Below are 17,190 nucleotides of genomic sequence, written 5' to 3'. Positions count from 1 at the left end.
TATGCGTGTGAGAGTGGGGTGTACAAGTGTGCGTGGGTGTATGTGTGTGCATATATGGGTGTGTATGTGTGTGTGTGAGAGTGGGGTGTACATGTGTGTGCATGGGTGTGCATGTATTCGTGTGAGAGTGAGGTGTACAAGTGTGCGTGGGTGTACGTGTGTGCATGTGTGTGTGTGTGAGTGGGGTCTACATGGGTGTGCGCATGTATGTGCATGCATGTGTGTGTGTGAGAGTGGGGTGTACATGTGTGTGCATGCGTGTGTGTGAGTGGGGTCTACGTATGTGTGCATGGGTGTGAACATGGGTGTGTATGTATGCGTGTGAGAGTGGGGTGTACAGATGTGCGTGGGTGTACGTGTGTGCATGTATGGGTGTGTATGTGTGTGTGAGAGTGGGGTCTACATGGGTGTGCGCATGCATGTGCATGCACGTGTATGTATGCATGTGAGAGTGGGGTGTGCATGGGTGTGCGCGTGTATGTGCATGCATGTGTGTATGTGTGTGAGAGTGGGGTGTGCATGGGTGTACATGTGTGTGTGAGTGGGGTCTACGTGTGTGCACATGGGTGTGCATGCATGCGTGTGAGAGTGGGGTCTACATGGGTGTGCTCATGTGTGTGCATGCATGTGTGTGTATGTGTGAGTGGGGTGTACATGGGTGTGCATGGGTGTGTGCATGAGTGTGCATGTGTGTGTGAGTGGGGTCTACGTGTGTGCGCATGTGTGTGCATGCATGTGTGTGTATGTGTGTGAGTGGGGTGTACATGTGTGTGTGCATGAGTGGGTGTGCATATGGGAGGGTGTGCGTGTGTGTGGCAGAGGCCGAGGGCTGTGTTGGTGGTGGTGAGGTTAAGAGGTGCCTGGAAGAGGAGCCCATCATCCGGAAGCAATGACCGCAGTGCTTGAGGAACTCGCCAGCACTCCTCCACTTACTGACCTGACAGACTGTGAAAGAGGCAAAGTCCCATCCTGGCTGCTCTGATGGGACTGGTCGTGCTGAGCCTTGTTCGGGTTTAGGAGGGAGCCTGGAAGTGAGGAGGGCCGGCAGAAACTGCCACGGACGGTATTTGTCCCGGAAAACACGACTTCGAAGAAATGACCTTATTTATCAGTGAAGGCCCTTGAAGAGAATCCCATGGATTGACAAAAGATGCCCGGCTCGGCCAACCCCAGACTATTGCCCCAACGAAGTACAGCATGGCTGCCAACATGACAAGAACGTGGCCACGTCAAATCACACGCAAATGCACACGAAACCGCATGCCACCTTGCGAACGTTCAACAGGACAGAAACCAGAAGAGCTTACTGGAAAAGATGTAAATATTTTAACGTTCTGCCCGTTTCTCCTCTTGTTTGCATTCATAATTTAAACAAATCTTGATTTACATTTTTCTGTTTCCACCCAGGAGAACAGAGATCAGATATTATGCCAAGGACGTGGTGGCACTGTTAGAGGGTGAAGCCCCAGGCAGGGATGCAGTTGCTCCCACTGTGTGTGCCGCTGTGTCACCTGCCTCCTTCCTCCCTGGGGGCCACCCCGGCCCCCGGCCCCTGGCCCCCAGCCCCCGGCCCCCAGGGCGAGCCAGACACCACAGCGAGCCCAGCCGGGCCGAGAGGAAGCTGGCGCATGTCTGTCCAGGTCACTCCAGGGAGAGAGGAGCTGCGTGGGACGGCGCCCAGCTGGCCCTCCCCTGTGGGTAAACTGAGGCTGGGTGATTGGGAAATAGCACGTGGAACCAAACACAAGACGTCCTGACTCCTGAGTGCTTTGTCTGTCATCCCATTGTGCTTGCCAGGGCTCTCTCTGCAGAGCATCCGCACCGACAGGACGGATTTGGGAGGGAGAAGAGCTTTGTCACAAGGTGCAGAGGGTTTCAGAGGCTGCTGAGGGCCGCCGGCCTGGGGGACACTGGGCAGGGCCGAAGGTGCAGCTCTAGTCTGAAGGCGGTCTGCTGGAGAATCCCCCTTGCTCAGGGAGGCTGCTTGGTTCCTCCAACCCTGCCTCCCCCTGACTGGGGAGAACCCTGCTTTGTGGAAAGCCATCTGCTTTACCCAGAGGCCTCTGACTTGTGTTAATCTCCCCCAGAAACACCCTCTGAGTTGACGCATAGAGTCATCGCGGGGCGGCCACCCCAGCCTGTGATTGCCTTGACTCTCCTCCTTGTGTCACGTCTCAGATAAAATCAGGACCCGTCCCCACCAGCAGACCCTAAAAGGGTCTCGTCCACCACAGCCCCTCCAAGGAATGCAGACAGATGGAGCAAACCAAAGCACAGGACGCCCATTCGAATCTGAACTTCCAGTAAACCACAAACATCCCTTAGTATACGTTCTGTGCAGTATTGGGGATCTATGTCAACTAAAAAAAAGCACCTGTTGTTTATCTGTGATTCAAATATAACTGGAGGTCCTGCATTTTTATGTGGCACCCTCAGCCAGCTTCCCCGGACCAGCAGACCCACGGCTGTCACCATAGCACATGGCCCAGGCACCCTGGGGCCCCAGAACCCCACCCCCTGTCCTTTGTGGTTCTGCCTGGGAGGGACGTCCTATCCGAGATCAGCCCCAGCCCTCCCTGAGGCACACAGCCCACTCACTGGCCTGAAGGGGGCTCTAGAAAAATCCCAGCTTTTGGAAGTGAAGAGGGCCCAGGTTACAGTCCTGGAATCCCCATCTGGCCCACCTGAGGCCCAGCTTTCCTTCCTGGGAGTGGGTAGGATGGGCACTCGGTTTCATACGCATGTGGCCCTGGGGAGCCAGACTCCGGCTCTCTGGAGCTGCACTGTGCCCCTTGTTCTGTGATCTTGGGCAAAGATCACCGAGAATTTCAAGACAGAAGCGGCAGAGCATTGAAACAAGCGTGGGCCCCTGAGCAGCCTGGCTCCACATCCCCTCCCAGGCCTTCGCTCTCCCAGAGTAATGGCAATGGCCTGGCCTCACCCCAGCCCCGGTCTCCCGGCTGTGTGTGGACCCCACAGGGCCTCCCCAGCAAAGCCTCCAGCACACAGCATTGATTTACATCCAGGAGGCCTGCCTGGAGGAGGGAGGGCACCTCGTGGTGAGGGCACCTCCTCTCCTCCCCTGGCTCCCAGGGAAGCAGGAGGCCCCCACCTGCTACAGGGTTGGGGTGTCAGACTTGAGAGGAGCTGAGCCAGAACGGCCCCGAGGAGGCGTTCTAAGTCCATCCTGCATGCCCACGAGGCCAGCTGCAGGGACCGGGGAGCCGGCCAGCGTGCCCAGCCACACGGACCCCATGGACGGGTCCCGTCTCCCACGGGTGGGACACCTGACCCACACCCCTTGCGATTCCTCACCTAAACCAACCCCCACTGCATTCCTGGGGAAACTGAGGCCAGAGGAAGCAGCTCCCTGTAGATCTGGGGGACTAGAGCCTCAAAGGCCCATGGCCCTGCGGTGGTGGAGTGCGTCCTGCCGCCCTGTGACCTGTTTACGGAGGGCTGTCCCCCAGACACACGCAGACACTGCCATGCTTTGGGTAAAGAGCATCATAAATATATTTCTGTACAGATAGAATACAATAAATAGCCGGTACAAAACACTAAAACAGCATTGAGCCCGCTTCCGCATCTGGGCTGGCCAGGGCAGCCGGGAGAGGGCCACCGCGGACGGTGATGGGGCCCCGCTGGTTTTGAGGTAACATTTTGTGTGAACTTTCCTTTTAAAGAGAACTCCCTGCAGGACGCGCAGACTTGCAGGACAGCACGGGGCTCCAGCGGGCCACCTGCCCGGCCGCCCCGGCTGGCCGCCACGGTTGCCAGGACAGCGGGGCGGACAGGCGTCCCCACGGGTGTGGGTCGGGGACGGCCGAACGCTGGCTTCCCCAGGCCTCTGTGTGGGGTGCAGGGGTGCCATCAGCCCGTCCTCAGCTTCAGTACGCGGGAGCGGGGCTCCTTGGCGCTGGAGTAGAGGAGGTAGGAGCCGGCCGCGGTGCGGAACGCCTCCCAGTCCCTGCAGCCGAAGGTCGGGAGGCTGTGCACGGCCACGAAGCCCTCGTAGCCCTGCCACCTGCGAGAGACACGCGGTCAGCCTCGCCCCTGCAGACTGAGCGGGGGAAGCGCAGTGGCGCCCTCTCCAGGCCTGCGCCTGTCCCTCCGCCCACCCCCCTACCCGCGCCATACTCAGCCTGCAAAGAGGGAAACTGAGGCCTGGAATGGGCCCCCTGCCCTGTCCAAGGCCCCGCAGCTCTGGGCGGGGCGACGTGGACGGGATCCTGGCCGTGCCAGAAGGTTAACTGTCGGGGCTGAGCTGGAACCTCCCCCCACTCCTGGGGCCGGTGTGCACGGCGAGCGCGCGCCCCAAACGCACACCTGTCACCACACCAGCGTGGCGCCCCTTTGTTTTCAAAGGGGGTAGCAGCTCCTGGCGCTGGGCGACCCGCCCCCACCCCCCAGCCCGCCGTCATGCCTCCCGCAGAGTCAGCGGTTCTAGGCTTTGCCCCCCAAGGGATCCACGGGCCGTGGTTCCCGAGGGTGGAGTCCCTAGGGCGGGGCGCCTGGGTCAAAGGGCAGGAGTGTTTTCATTTGGGTATTTGTCCAGGTGACTTCCCGGGGAGGCTGGGTGGTTCCTGTCCCGACGGCCTCTGTGTGCATCCTCCCGCTTTGAGGAAACAGCTCTTCATGCTCACTCACGGTTTTCGCATTTTCTTCCTGTCATTCCTGTTCATATCCTTGCCCATGTCTCCCAATTAAGACAGTCTTTTATCTGGGCGCCTGGGTGGCTCAGACGGTTAAGCGTCTGCCTTCGGCTCAGGTCATGATGCCAGGGTCCTGGGATCGAGTCCCACATCGGGCTCCCTGCTCAGCGGGGAGCCTGCTTCTCCCTCTGCCTCTCTCTCTCTCTCTCTCTCTGTCTCTCATGAATAAATAAATAAAATCTTAAAAAAAAAAAAGACAGTCTTTTATCCATTTGTACAGGTTGCTTTTCTGTCAAATGTGTGGTCAGTTGTTTTCTTTGATTTTGAACGGGATGCCTTTTCCGCAGAAACCCTGAAGGTTAGGGAGTCGCCCTGGGGCCTCCGCCGGCCTCGTCTGAGGAGGTCCCCGAGACCTCCCGTGCAACTGCGTGGTCAAAGTCGCCTTAGCCTTTCCGCTAATGTTTCTGCTGCTTGAGTTTTTACATTTAGATTGTTAAACCCTGTGAAGTTTATTTTTCTACATAATATGAAGCAGGCTACAGCTTTGTTTTCCTCCAGACAGACAGGAAGTTACCTACAAGTACGCGTCCTTTTCCCATTGACTAGAACACACCAGTCGCATTACAGGATGTAAACCGCGGGCTCTCCTCTGGGCTGCGCACTACTCCACCTGCACGCTTGCTTTCGGCAGAAACCATCTGCTGTCTCCAAGCGATGGGAGCCTCCTTCACTATTCTTCTTTTTCAAAATTTTCTTGGCGACCTTTGAAAATCTATTCTTCCACATGAATTTTAACACTCCTTTGTCATGTTGAAGACTGTACTTTCTAATAAGTTAGAAGGTCTAAAGAAAATCAATGGTTTTTCTAGTAAGATACGGACGACCCAGATTGTCTGGAGAGGAGGTGAAAAGCCTGGTTGCACCAGTAACCATGGGAGAAATCGGGGAAGTTGCTCGAGAGACACACCTGGAAAGAAGCCAAGCCCAGGCGGCTTTATAGCAGAGTTTAAGCTAACCGCAGAGAAAACAGATCCTGCTATCTGAACTACCCCAGTCCGTGGGTGTAGGTGGAAAACTCTGCGTGTGTATTTACTGAGTTGGGCTCCAGATCAAATGGGATAAGGGTAAGTCCCCAAAAGAAAACTGCAGTCCAACTCGTGTGCTATTATGGACGCAAACACTTGAAGTCAGTCCCGTGCGCTGGGAAGACGGCGGCTTCCTGAGCCGTCAAGATCGTTCTGGAATTTCTAGCTAATTAAGAAAACTAGTAAGGAGCACAAACATTAGAGATCAAGAGGCAGAGTGGCTTGTACTCACGGATGTAATTATACCCCTAGAAGTTCCACGAGACTCTTCTTAAGAAAAGCTAGCAGACCTGAGATGATAATTTGGTTGGGCGGCTAAACACAACAGTTAACTCACGATAAGCAGCTGGAAATGGAAGGGAAAAGGCCCCAGGTGTTGTACTCACAAAACTTGAAAGCCTCCCAGAGCGAATTTAATGCTAAGGCCCAGCGCCTGTATGAGGACGCGCAAACGCGTACTGAAGGGCTAAAGGGAGAGACCCACCACGGTCCTGGACGGGAACATCTCAGAGAATAAATTACCAAGAACTCTCAAAGTACGGTGTCGGAAGTCTGTAGCACGGGCCAGAATGCAGAGGTGGTGAGCGTCAGTGTGATCCACGGGCCACCTGTCCCACCCCAGGGCGTGACCCAGGCTCAGCCTGCAGCTCGCTACAGCGGGTGGTCACCTGCCCTGCAGGAAGGTGAGCCCCCCAGCCCCCCAGGGAAACTCAGGTGACGAGGAAGGGGGCAGCCCTTGGAGGCTCTTTACCTGTAAATAATACTGTTTACAGAGAAGGTGTTTCCATCAAAGGAGTTTGCAACCACCAGGAAATAATCTTCTCCCACCGAGAAAAACTCCCAGTCCAGAGCACTGTGGAGACAGGGGAGCGGACGTGAGTGAACCCCGGGGCCCTGACTCCAAGCCAGTCCTCCTAATCCCAGAACCCAAGGGCCCCATGCCACCCCAAGACCCAGAGCGATTTTCTCACACGTTGAGTAGGGTCCATTCCAGGGAAGTGCAAACCAGTTGTTTAAAATTTTTTTAAACATTTTTAAAATTTATAAAATACAACGAGCATGAAATGTGCCGTCTTGACCATCCTCAAGCGTATGGTTCAGTGGTGCTGAGTATGTTCGTAACACCGTGCAACCATCACCAGCATCCGTCTGCAGGACTTTCTCACCTTCCCAAACCCAACCTCTGTCCCTGTTAAACACTAACCAGCTCCCCCAGCCCTGGCGCCCCCACCCTACCCTCCGTCTCTGAGTTCAAGTGCTCGGGGGGCCTCGTATGGTGGAGTTACACCGTATTTGGTGGTGGCCCATCTCACTGAGCATGGTGTCCCGGGGTCTGCGTGTGGTGGCCTGGGTCACTGTCCCTCCCTTTAAGCCTGGCTGATACCCCGCTATGTGGAGGGACCCGTTTGCTCATCTGTTCATCCATCCGTGGACGGTGGGCTCGCTCAGTGCTGCGGTGGAATGTGGGCCAAATCTCTCACTCTAAAGCAGTGGAAGGAATCAGAGAAGAGGTCCCAAGCCTGCGGTCACTCCAGGAGGGCGTGCAGGACCCACCCCCCCCCCCGGAGGCAGGGTTTGAGGACACTGGCTGTGAGGTCACCCATTTGCCCCGTGGCTCCTTGCCTGATACCGGTTTGGGGACCGACAGAGAAACGTTCTCCTACGTTCAGAAGCTGTGTTTCTTACTGCAAACCCACGCACTGCATTCTTCTGAGGTGGGGAAGCCGGGCCCCCCGCGTGCAGCAAGCGGGGCTCAGCTGGGCGCTGGAGGCCAGGCCTGTGTGTCTGTGCGCGGCCACTCAGAGCTGCGGCCTGTTCAGGCAGCAGAAGGCCACCCTCTCTCAGTGGACACTTGCCTCCGGGTCCCTTCCCTGTGGGGCCCGAGGGTGCTGGCCTTGAGCAGGGGCCTCAAACGGGCCCCTGGGACACTCGGCGGCAGGGCTGAGGCCAGCAGGGGCCCCACCTCTACCCTCTTCCACCAGCAGGACTGTATCTGGGCTACCTCAAGTAACGACCGGCTACGAGTCTGATTCAGCCCCGAAGTAATGATTATAACCAGCATTGACTCTATGATTCAGCCCCTGCCGTGCTCCCCGAGGCGCGGCCGCAAGTGGCAGGCATGCGGTGCCGCGGGCATCCATCCGCCGGCCGAGATGGGGAGAAGGTCACACTGTGTGCCTCGCGGCTCCTACCAGACGCTGGGTTTGCTCGAGCGCAGCAGGAAGTGAGCCGTCGGGCCGTGAGTCCCTGCTGGGCCCCCAGAGCGGGTGTATTGCCATTCTGCGGAGCCACGCCATTCGGTCAAAGGTGGAAAGAACCCAAATGTCCATCAGCGGGTGAGGGATGGGGTCCACGAATGGATCCACCCATATGATGGAACATCGCTCAGCCGGGAAAAGCCATCACGTGGAGGAACCTTGAGGCCGCGGCCGAGGAGAGCAGCCGGGCACCAGAGGTCGCCTCCCACGTGATTCCACACGGACAAAATGTCCAGGACTGGGAACGAAAGTAGATGGCTGGCTGCTGGGGCGGGGGTGGGGGTGACAGCTGAATAGTAGGGGGTTTCCTCTTGGGGTGATGAAAACGGCCTAAAACCCCCTGGTGATGGTTGCACAGATCTGTGGATTTAATAAAAATCACTGAACTGCAGCAAACAAACCAACAGAGCACACAGTTGGAAAGCAGGTAGAGCCAAGGTGACAAATAGGAGCCCCAGAGTCACTCAGCTGTGGCTGGAGGAGGTTCGCACATGCGGTGCCCTGAGGCCACAGTGCACCCCAACAGATGCAGACACGCATGCACGTCAGAGCCGCTGCGCGCGGCTCCGGGATCGCGTGCTGGGCTCCGGCCGAGCCGCTCCGTGGGCCCTGCTGCTCCGTGGGCCCTGCCCTTCCCACCCGCCCCCGCCGCGAGGCGCACCTGCAGGTGGGAATCTCCTGGAACTTGACGAAGGTCTGCGCGGTGACATTCAGCTCATAGATGACCGAGTTGACGACGTAGGAATCATTGTGCGCTTGCATCTCCACGTCGTAGCTGTGACTGTTAGCGACTGCGAGGAAGACCCTCTCTCCAATGTGGAAAACCTCCCAGTCCGCGGCGCCGAACGTCTGGGACAGAGCGAGAAGGAGGGATGGGCGACCCTCAGCAGTGTCCCAGAGCTGCCCCGGGGCCACACAGCTAACCCACAGACACGGCTCGGGCACCCACGGCACGACAGACCTCTGACCGGCGGCACTGCCCCGTCTGGCTTTGCTCACCTCCCAGCCTCACTACCACCACCCCTGTCGTGAGTGTGGGTGCCCAAACGCACCCAAACCCGAAGAGCTCATCTGTGCAAAGTGCTTCTCAGCCTTCCGTGCCTCCCACTCCCCTACCCCCGATGCTGCCCGTCCTGCAAGGTCCAGCTGCTGAAACACCTTTTCCAGGGAGCCCTCCCTGCTTCCTCCAGTCCCAGCTCTGACCTCCGAAGCAACCTCTAGACACTTGTGTTTTGGACCACATGCTGTCCCTGGACTGAGGCTTTCTCTGGACTCCATCAACAGCTCCATCTCTGGGCTCCCGTGCATGCTGTTCCTCCATAAATCTCTTATCAGCCTCGAGGGTGAGGTGTGCATGGAGAAACAAGGCTGGTATGCGAATGGTGAGCTGTGGAGCCTTTGCCCAGAGCTCAAGCTGCATGAACTGATTTGCACGTGGGGCTCACGAGGAGGACGTTTATGTCTAGGGTGTGGCCAGCATCTCAGGATTATGGTGGTGCAGGTTCACGGGGAAGGAGAGGACCAGAGGAGTCCAGATCCAGGCTCTGAGTCTGAGCCTTGAAGAGAGAGGGTGGGGGTGGAAATGGGTGGAGACATTTTTCTGGGGAAACAAAGGGTCAGTGCAGGGAGAGGCCCTTTGGGCAACCACATAGGAAGACCACAAATGGTGGGGGTCGAGCAGGAGAGAGAGAGCATGGCTCCCCGTGGTGGGTCTGTGGCTGATGGAAGAGCATGCAAACGCCCTCGGGGAGCCTGAGCCACAGGCTCAGGAGTGACGCTGCCAGGCTCTCCGTTCCCATGTCAGCAGAAAGGGGGCTCCATTGACCCCATCTGTCCCCATGGGCTGCAGAAGCTCCAGTGGCTCACTTTGCATTGAAATTGTCTTTGAAAGTTTGCCTCCTGACTTTCAGCTTCTGATGCAGGCTACCATGGCCCTCCTGCTGACAGCAATTGCAAACGCAGTTGTGCGGGCAACCTTTTGAAGGTTCTGGACAGTGGCCAAGGGCAAGCAGACACTGGAGGGGCCGTGACCCCTGAACCAAGGGAATCACAGGCACATGGTGCATGTTTGTTTGACTTTCCCTCTGAGGACTCCTCACCCCACGCCACATGACCACGGCACTCGAGTGGGTGCGACAGGCTGGCTGGCTGGGGGTCCCCAGGAGAGAGTCTGGAGCTTCCAAAGTGGCTAGAAATGGCAGGGGAATATCCGAGAGAGGAGGGAGCCCCGGAAGGGGGAGCCCCAATGTCGCCATGTTAACCTCTCTCAAGTTTTTGTCCAGCTCCTGAGCTGCACACCTGGGGCCAGCGTCCAGGGACCCAGGGACAAACAAGTCGAGAGGCTAGAGGCTCATGCAGAAGGCAGGTGTGATCTACAACTGAGAGAAAAAAGTGAATAGAAATGTACCAGCAGCCACAAACACTGAAGCTGGCAGATGCAGACTCTCTGATGAGTACAACGAGAGCCTCTGGGGAAATACGCACGCGGTGAGCAAGGAATGGGGACGTCCGGGCAGCTGTGAACACTGCAGCAGCTGAAGAGCAATCCCGTGACTGAAATGTAATATCTAGATTCAAACATTCACGGGATGGGACTGACAGCCCCCCGGCCTTCCAGAAGGGACAATTGGGGAACCGAAGGGACACCAACAGGAATTACCCAAATGGAAGCACACAAAGGGGGAAAAAGGTTCTCATACACGTGAACAGAACCCATGCTCCATAGGATGATATGAGGTGACCTAACCCACAGGTGAGTGGAGTCCCCAAAGGGAAGGAAAAGGAGACAGAAGGAAACATTTACATGCATGAGGGCTAAAATATTTCCATATTTGATTAAAAACACCAAACCACAGATCCAAGAAGATCAGAGACCCAGAGGAGAATAAATACAAAGATCCACGCCTGGACACAGGCAGCTGACAAAGAAGACAGAGCGAGAAGCCTGAAGGCAGCGGGAGAAGACACGTCCGGGACCGCAGGGCACGGCGACACCGGGGACGAGGGAAGCTCAGTGTCCACGGAAAAACATCCTCAGCATCATCGAACGGAAAACATGTAAGCCCTGAATTCTAAAACCAGTGAAAATAGCCTTCACAAATGAAGGCCAGCTAAGGTCATTTTCAGACAGACTGACAGAACGAATTGCCAGGGGGCCCGCTTTACGGGGAAGGCTGGAGGCGGCCACGGGGGCAGGCGAGGGTGTGCGGGGGATGCGCGGCCCCGGGGAGGTGAGCTCGGGGCGCACGTGGCCCGCGGAGCATGCACAGGTGGCGGGGACCCTGTGGTGTTCCAGCTGTTACTCCTGCACACCAGTAATGAAGACGCAAGAAAAAGTAAAATGTGGGCAAAGACCTGAATAGACATTTCACAAATGAAACTACAGGAAGCCAGCAAATGGGGGGGGGGACGTGCCCACTATCTCTGGTCCCCAGAATTACAACTTTGAAGACACGGAGAGACCACTTCATACCAAATGTGTAAAACCAAAAATACTGGCAGAGGCCAACGTGTCCTCCTCATCTTGGACCCTCCGTGTGGCCAAGGCGGAGCCCAGAGGAGGCGCTCGGTGCCCTCCAGGTCCACCTGCCCTGCGGAGGGGCACAGGGGGAGCCGCGCGAGGGAGGAAAGCGTGGGGTTGGCAGCGTGTGAGGCCCCAGGCATGGGTGGGAGGCGGACGGTCCGTTCCTTCCTCCCAAGGGTAACTTTCAGCTTTTCCCGCTGCCAAGACAATCGGCACGGGGTAACACATCCAGGGTCCGTGTTCCACAGCCTCCCCCGAAGCAAGAAAGAGATCGGTTTTCAGGACTTTAGGTCCGTCTGAGGCACGTCCCTTTGCTGTGTAGCTCCTGCAGCAAGCCGAGGGCAGGAAGTCACCCCATACCTTAAAGAAGGCATCCCCGCTGGCCGCCGTGCCCCCTCACACAGGGACACTCCTCGTGTTTGGGCAGCAGGTAGCTGTTAGCACCCTCCCTCCTGTACATTTTGGGGTCATGCTCAGGGCCGGGGTCTCAGAGGATTTCTGTTGCATCAACTAGGGCCCGGGCCCAGGGACGCAGGGATGCCCAAAGCCACGCAGTGGGTAGGCTGGGGACTGGGCTGCTTCCCTGGGGACGGTGCGTCCCGCCTGGGGGCAGGTCCTCCCTGTGTGGTCCTGGGTTGTCCCGGCTGGACCGGAGCTGGCTGCACTGCAGGAGCACCCTGGGTCCACCACTGCGTCCCAATGCCCAGCGAGGCCTGTGCTCGAGGGACATCTCACATTCCAGACCAGCCAGGGCCAGGCTTCACATGCCTCCCTCTCCTTGGCACACCTGTCACCTGCTTGGATGTCGCTGTCCCCACGTACAAACTCGGGGTGTGCGGCCCAGCCTGTCTGCTTGTCCCCCTGACGACCGGCCAACCCAGCCACGGGGCAAAGAACAGACTCTGCGGGTCGAGGTGGCATTTTCTCCACGCCCAGCAGAGGGTGCCATTGTCTGCCGTGGCCCAGCCAACCCGGCCGGTGGCGGAGAACAGTCCTCCCGCAGCCCCTGAATGGGCTCCTAGTCCAGGGCCTCCAGAAACGGGTCTGGCCGGTCCTGAGGAGCAGAAACAGGTGAGTTTCAGCTAAAAGAATAAGACTCACTAGGACAAGGACAAAGGGGCCCGGACACCTGGTGGTCACTGACTCCGTGCAGGCTCCAGGACCTGGGCTAAGGCTCCTTTGGATGAGTGTGTCCTCTCCTCACTGCGGCTCCATGAGGTGGCACTCTTTCTGTCCCCTGGGGCCGCCTCACAGCATCCATGCAGGCTCAGAGACACTTGGGGCCCATGGAGCCGTCAGCATTGTCCACAGGACACCTGCTAGGGACCTACACCTGTGCAGAGAGTCCCACAGGGCAGCTCTGCGACTCCGCAGAGGCCACACGGGAGTCGTCAGCCCGCCAGACCACAGGCTCCCTCTAGCCCTGTGCAGAGGAAACCACGCCGCTGGGAAACTGCACGCTTGTAAATGCACAAATCTGCATGCACACACATACGTATCCACACATGCACACACACCTAAGTGTGCCTGCATGCACACTCATGCGCACACATGCACACACATATACCTGCACGTGCCTGCATGCACACACGCACACACATCCACACACACATATACACATATGTGCCTGCATGTACATGTGTGTACACACACCTGCACGTGCCTGCATGCACACACAGGCACACGCCTGCGTGTGCTTGCACACTCGTGCACCGATATGCATACATCCACACCTGAACACATATACACCTGCACGTGCCTGCATGCGCACATGGGCACACGCGTGCACACACCTGCGTGTGCTTGCACACTCGTGCACCGATATGCATACATCCACACCTGAACACATATACACCTGCACGTGCCTGCATGCGCACACGGGCGGGCACACACCTGCACACATGCATACACACGTGCACACCCTTGCTGTACAAGTGGCCAGCAGGTGGTCTGAGGAGAGGCTCTCCCCAGGTGCCAGGGTTTCCTCCCAGCTCCAAGATGCGCGACCCTCAGTCTGTTCCCTCGTCTGCAGTCCCAGCGTGGTGCAGATGGGGGGCTGCGGAGGGGCTGTGGGCAGCTCCGGGAGCACGGGCAGAGGAGGTCCCATAGGCAAGGAGGAAGGCCGAGGGTGTGGCTGGCAGCAGGAAGGAGCACTCAGGTGTGTGTGTGGTTTAGAGGGGTCCTCATCCTGCCTCCGGTCCGTGTGTCCCCCCCGATACTGCAAGGACAGGGGTATCTCATTCAGTTTGAATTCCAGATAAACAATGATTTTTCAGCCTGTGTGTATCCCGTGCACTACTGGGGACACGCTTTTACTAAAAAATTATTCATCATTTACCCGGAATGTAAACTGAGCTAGGCATCCGGTATTTCATGTGGGCAGAGGGTGGCAGAGACCCACAGGAGGCCCCCCCGGGGTCACAGCCGCTGGCCGTCAATGACCCCTCCTCCCCACACAGGGCTGCCAGAGCCCCTCACAGAACAGGGCCAACACCTGCGCCCTCGGCCATAGGCCAGGCTCCTCCCGCTTGGAAGCCAGAGTGGGGAGCATCTTTGCCCACGGCTGCGCCAGCCTGGGCAGGGGGCACAGGGGACCTGGGGCCTGATGTCAGGCGGCTCCTGAGTTCTAGGTGCACTAGGGACTCATCAGAGAGAGAAGAAATTCCCACATCAAACAGCCCTGCCAAAGCCTGCCTGGCACCTGGTGAGGTGGCCGGGCACCTGCTGGGCTGGGCAGGCTCCCCCTTCCCAGCGGAATTCCCCTGGTGCCTGCCCCGACAGCCCCTGACACAGTGCCTGGCAGGCTGCCCGAGCGCCTGGCCGGGATGATGGCGCTTTGGGGACTCGGCAGCCAGGTGCCCCTGGAGCCCCTGATGGCCTCCCTCAAGGATGGGTGGGCTCCCAGTAATCAGAGGATCAGGCTGGGCCAGGAGGCCCTTGGGTTCTGGCTTCGATGGAGCAAAGAATCGAGGTCTGGGAGTGCCTGGGGAGCCAAACAGGGAGGCAGGGCGTGCTGCCAGGGGGGGACAGGCCGCCCCCCAGAGGGCTCCGGGGTGGGGATGCTGCTGTCCTCACGGCAGGCAGTTGGCCAGGGTGGGTGAGGGTCCCATCCTGGGAGGCTGGAGGGGGCACCCTCCCTGGCCGACTTCTGGGCCCCCTCCCCAGCTGCCTGCCCCCTGAGCAAACAGAAGGCGCCAGGAGGAAGCCCCCTTCCCAGGGCCGTCCAGCAGTGCTGACCGCCGAGGGGCGTTCACACCACCCAGCTCTCAGGTGCAGATCTCAACCCAACGTTCTTGCCTGTCTTCCGACTCCTTCCTGGATGTTTACATGCTCTGTGGAAACGAAGTTCTGAGAAGCCCCCAGTTTCACCCACTGCCCCCACACACCCGCTGACCACCGGGCAGCACCTCTGCCTGTCCCTCCCCCTGCCAGATGCCCCGAGTCCCTTGCACTTCAGACTCTCTCCGCCTGGGGTCCCGTGGGCACTCGGCCGGCCCCTCACACCCATCAGGCCGCCTCCTGGGCAACAAACCCCAACGTGGTCAACTGCTCCCCCTCCCCTCCCCTCCCCCTCCACGCTGGGTCCACATTTGATGACTGTGACCACAGGCCCCACAGCCAGTGAGCTCAGGGGGCAGAAATCCCAGCAGCTGGCGGGTGGATTTCCCGTGGATGGAGTTTGTGCCTTCTTGGACACACCCAGCTCCGGCCTCCTTTGCTCTAAGATGATGAAGCCAAGTCATTGGAGCCTTGGTCTCTGCCGCCTGCAGGAAGGTTCTGGAATTCCTGGTGAGAGAGGTGGGGCTGGAGAATGTGTCCCAGGGTGAGCAGCCAGCCTCCCATTCACATTGGCCACAAAGCCTGGACAGCCGGGGCTTCCTCCTGAGCTGAACTCCGCCGCCCGCCGCCCCCGGGCTCCTTCCCAGCACAGTCCGTGTGCACGCTCCTCAAACACCCTCTGCCCCCCATGTCCAGAAAAGGCCCCCACGAGGTCAGCACCTCTCCGAGCACACAGGCTTTCAAAGCACCCAGGCTTGCCTGCTTCAAAGCTCATGGTCACAAAGATATTGCAGAACTTCAAACAGTAAACACACTAAGGCAATGCCAGGACCTAAAAGGATTTAAACACAATGCGAAAAATGCTGGCAAAACATGAAAGTGGGATTTTCTGGGGTTTGAGGCACTATCGAGGCGTGAGGAGATGGGGCATGTAAGGGAAGGACTTTGGGCAGGGTATGAAGTTGCTGGCCGCCCCGGGGCCTCCCTCGGCAGCCTGCAAGGCCGGGGGACAGCAGCCCCCAGAGTTCTGGCTCCTGGGACAGCCCCCCGCAGACCGGCCGCTACCTTCGGGGCTGGCTTGTGTACCGCCAATGTGGCTGAGGATGGAGTCCTGAAGCCATGTTCCAGGAATGTCTCCTACCTGCCCTCCAGAGCGGGCTACGACCCTGGGTGAGTCCACTCAGCAACGCTCAGCCTCCTGTCCTGACCCCACTGATAGAGAGCTGGGAGTCTCTCAGCGGGACAAGCCGCACACACGGGCACAGTGAGGAGACACACGTCCCCAGGGACCCCTTCCAGGGCCCCGGGCCAGACTTCAGGCTTCCCCCCCAAATGATGGGGCCTTGCATGGATGGACTGGCTCCTCCACGCACCTGGTGTCCCCGGCTGGGTCCCCTCACATCCCACCTTAGTGTCCTCATCTGTGAAATGGACCTGAAGGGGACTCATGAGCCAGCTAAGCGAGGGCAACCGCAGACCTCCCTTTAAATATTTGCTCTGCAAATGGCAGAAAGGCTTTTCAGAGGGGGAGGCAAGAAGGGTTGCCATCGGTGGAAATCCCAGGGTTTCTGGCATGAGGCTGTCAGGAACAGGAAAAACCACTCCCCAAGCACAGGGCAGGGCCCACGGCCATCTGGTCTTGCTGGTCTGGGAGCCCAGCCTGCCGTGCCGGGCCTGGGCCCCTGCCTGGGGGCTGTGGGTGACTGTCCCCGTTAAGGGGTCCCAGGGAGACCCCTCTGACTCCTGGAGCTCTAGGAAGACGATATGGGGCCCCTACCCTCCTTCACCTCCCCTTGCCCTTGTCCCTCTACTAAGGAACCCCAACATAAGTACTCAGTGTCGGACCCCAGACCAAGCCTCCAGACTCTGTCCACAGGGTGACTCCAGGATTGAGATGTCGCTGTTGGCACTTACGGTGCCCTGGCCGCCTCCCAATGTCACTCCCGCGGAGCCTAGCCCTTCTTGGGGGTTTCAGTGGCGGGAGGAGCTCCGTGCCACCCCTGGGGACGGTCCCCACATGCAGGTCATGCCTGCACCTTCATTCTTCCATCCTGTCTTCACACCTGTCAGCCCTCACGTCCATGCAGTCCTCCTGGACTCTCCCCCTCAGGCCATCGGGACTGTCCTGCTGGAACTTGCCTTCACCCCCGTCCTTGGTTGCAGCCACAGTTCCGATTCTGACTCCCTGTGTCTGGAGACTCCCGTGTGTGCAGGTGCACACCTCGAGGACACCCCCCCCCATTTCCCGGGTCCCATGCAGCTGCGCTGGCTCATGTGACCAGTGCTGGCCAATGGGCGCCGACACTGAGCGCCTCTAATTACCTTCAGAATACTTCTGAAGGTAATTAGAATGAGCTGGGGGTGATGGCCAGTGGGGGCTTCCCGCCTCC

The 17,190-nt window shown here is 58.5% G+C and overlaps 1 protein-coding gene across 1 annotated transcript in view; it reads right to left on the bottom strand.

Moving 5' to 3' along the window:
- Positions 1–3,873: 3,873 nt before the first annotated feature.
- TSPEAR (thrombospondin type laminin G domain and EAR repeats) overlaps positions 3,874–17,190 on the bottom strand; it is a 64,423-nt gene continuing 51,106 nt past the window's right edge. Inside the window, exons 11-13 of the mRNA XM_035029972.1 lie at positions 8,660–8,847; positions 6,492–6,593; positions 3,874–4,027 (exon numbers count right to left, since the gene is read on the bottom strand). Coding sequence (XP_034885863.1) covers positions 3,874–4,027; positions 6,492–6,593; positions 8,660–8,847 — 444 coding nt within the window. The remainder of the gene's footprint in view (positions 4,028–6,491; positions 6,594–8,659; positions 8,848–17,190) is intronic.

This window comes from Mirounga leonina, unplaced genomic scaffold, assembly GCF_011800145.1.
Source record: "Mirounga leonina isolate KUSES-001 unplaced genomic scaffold, KU_Mleo_1.0 Mir_353, whole genome shotgun sequence".
Lineage (NCBI taxonomy): Eukaryota > Metazoa > Chordata > Mammalia > Carnivora > Phocidae > Mirounga > Mirounga leonina.
This window is presented reverse-complemented; position numbering and strand designations above follow the sequence as displayed.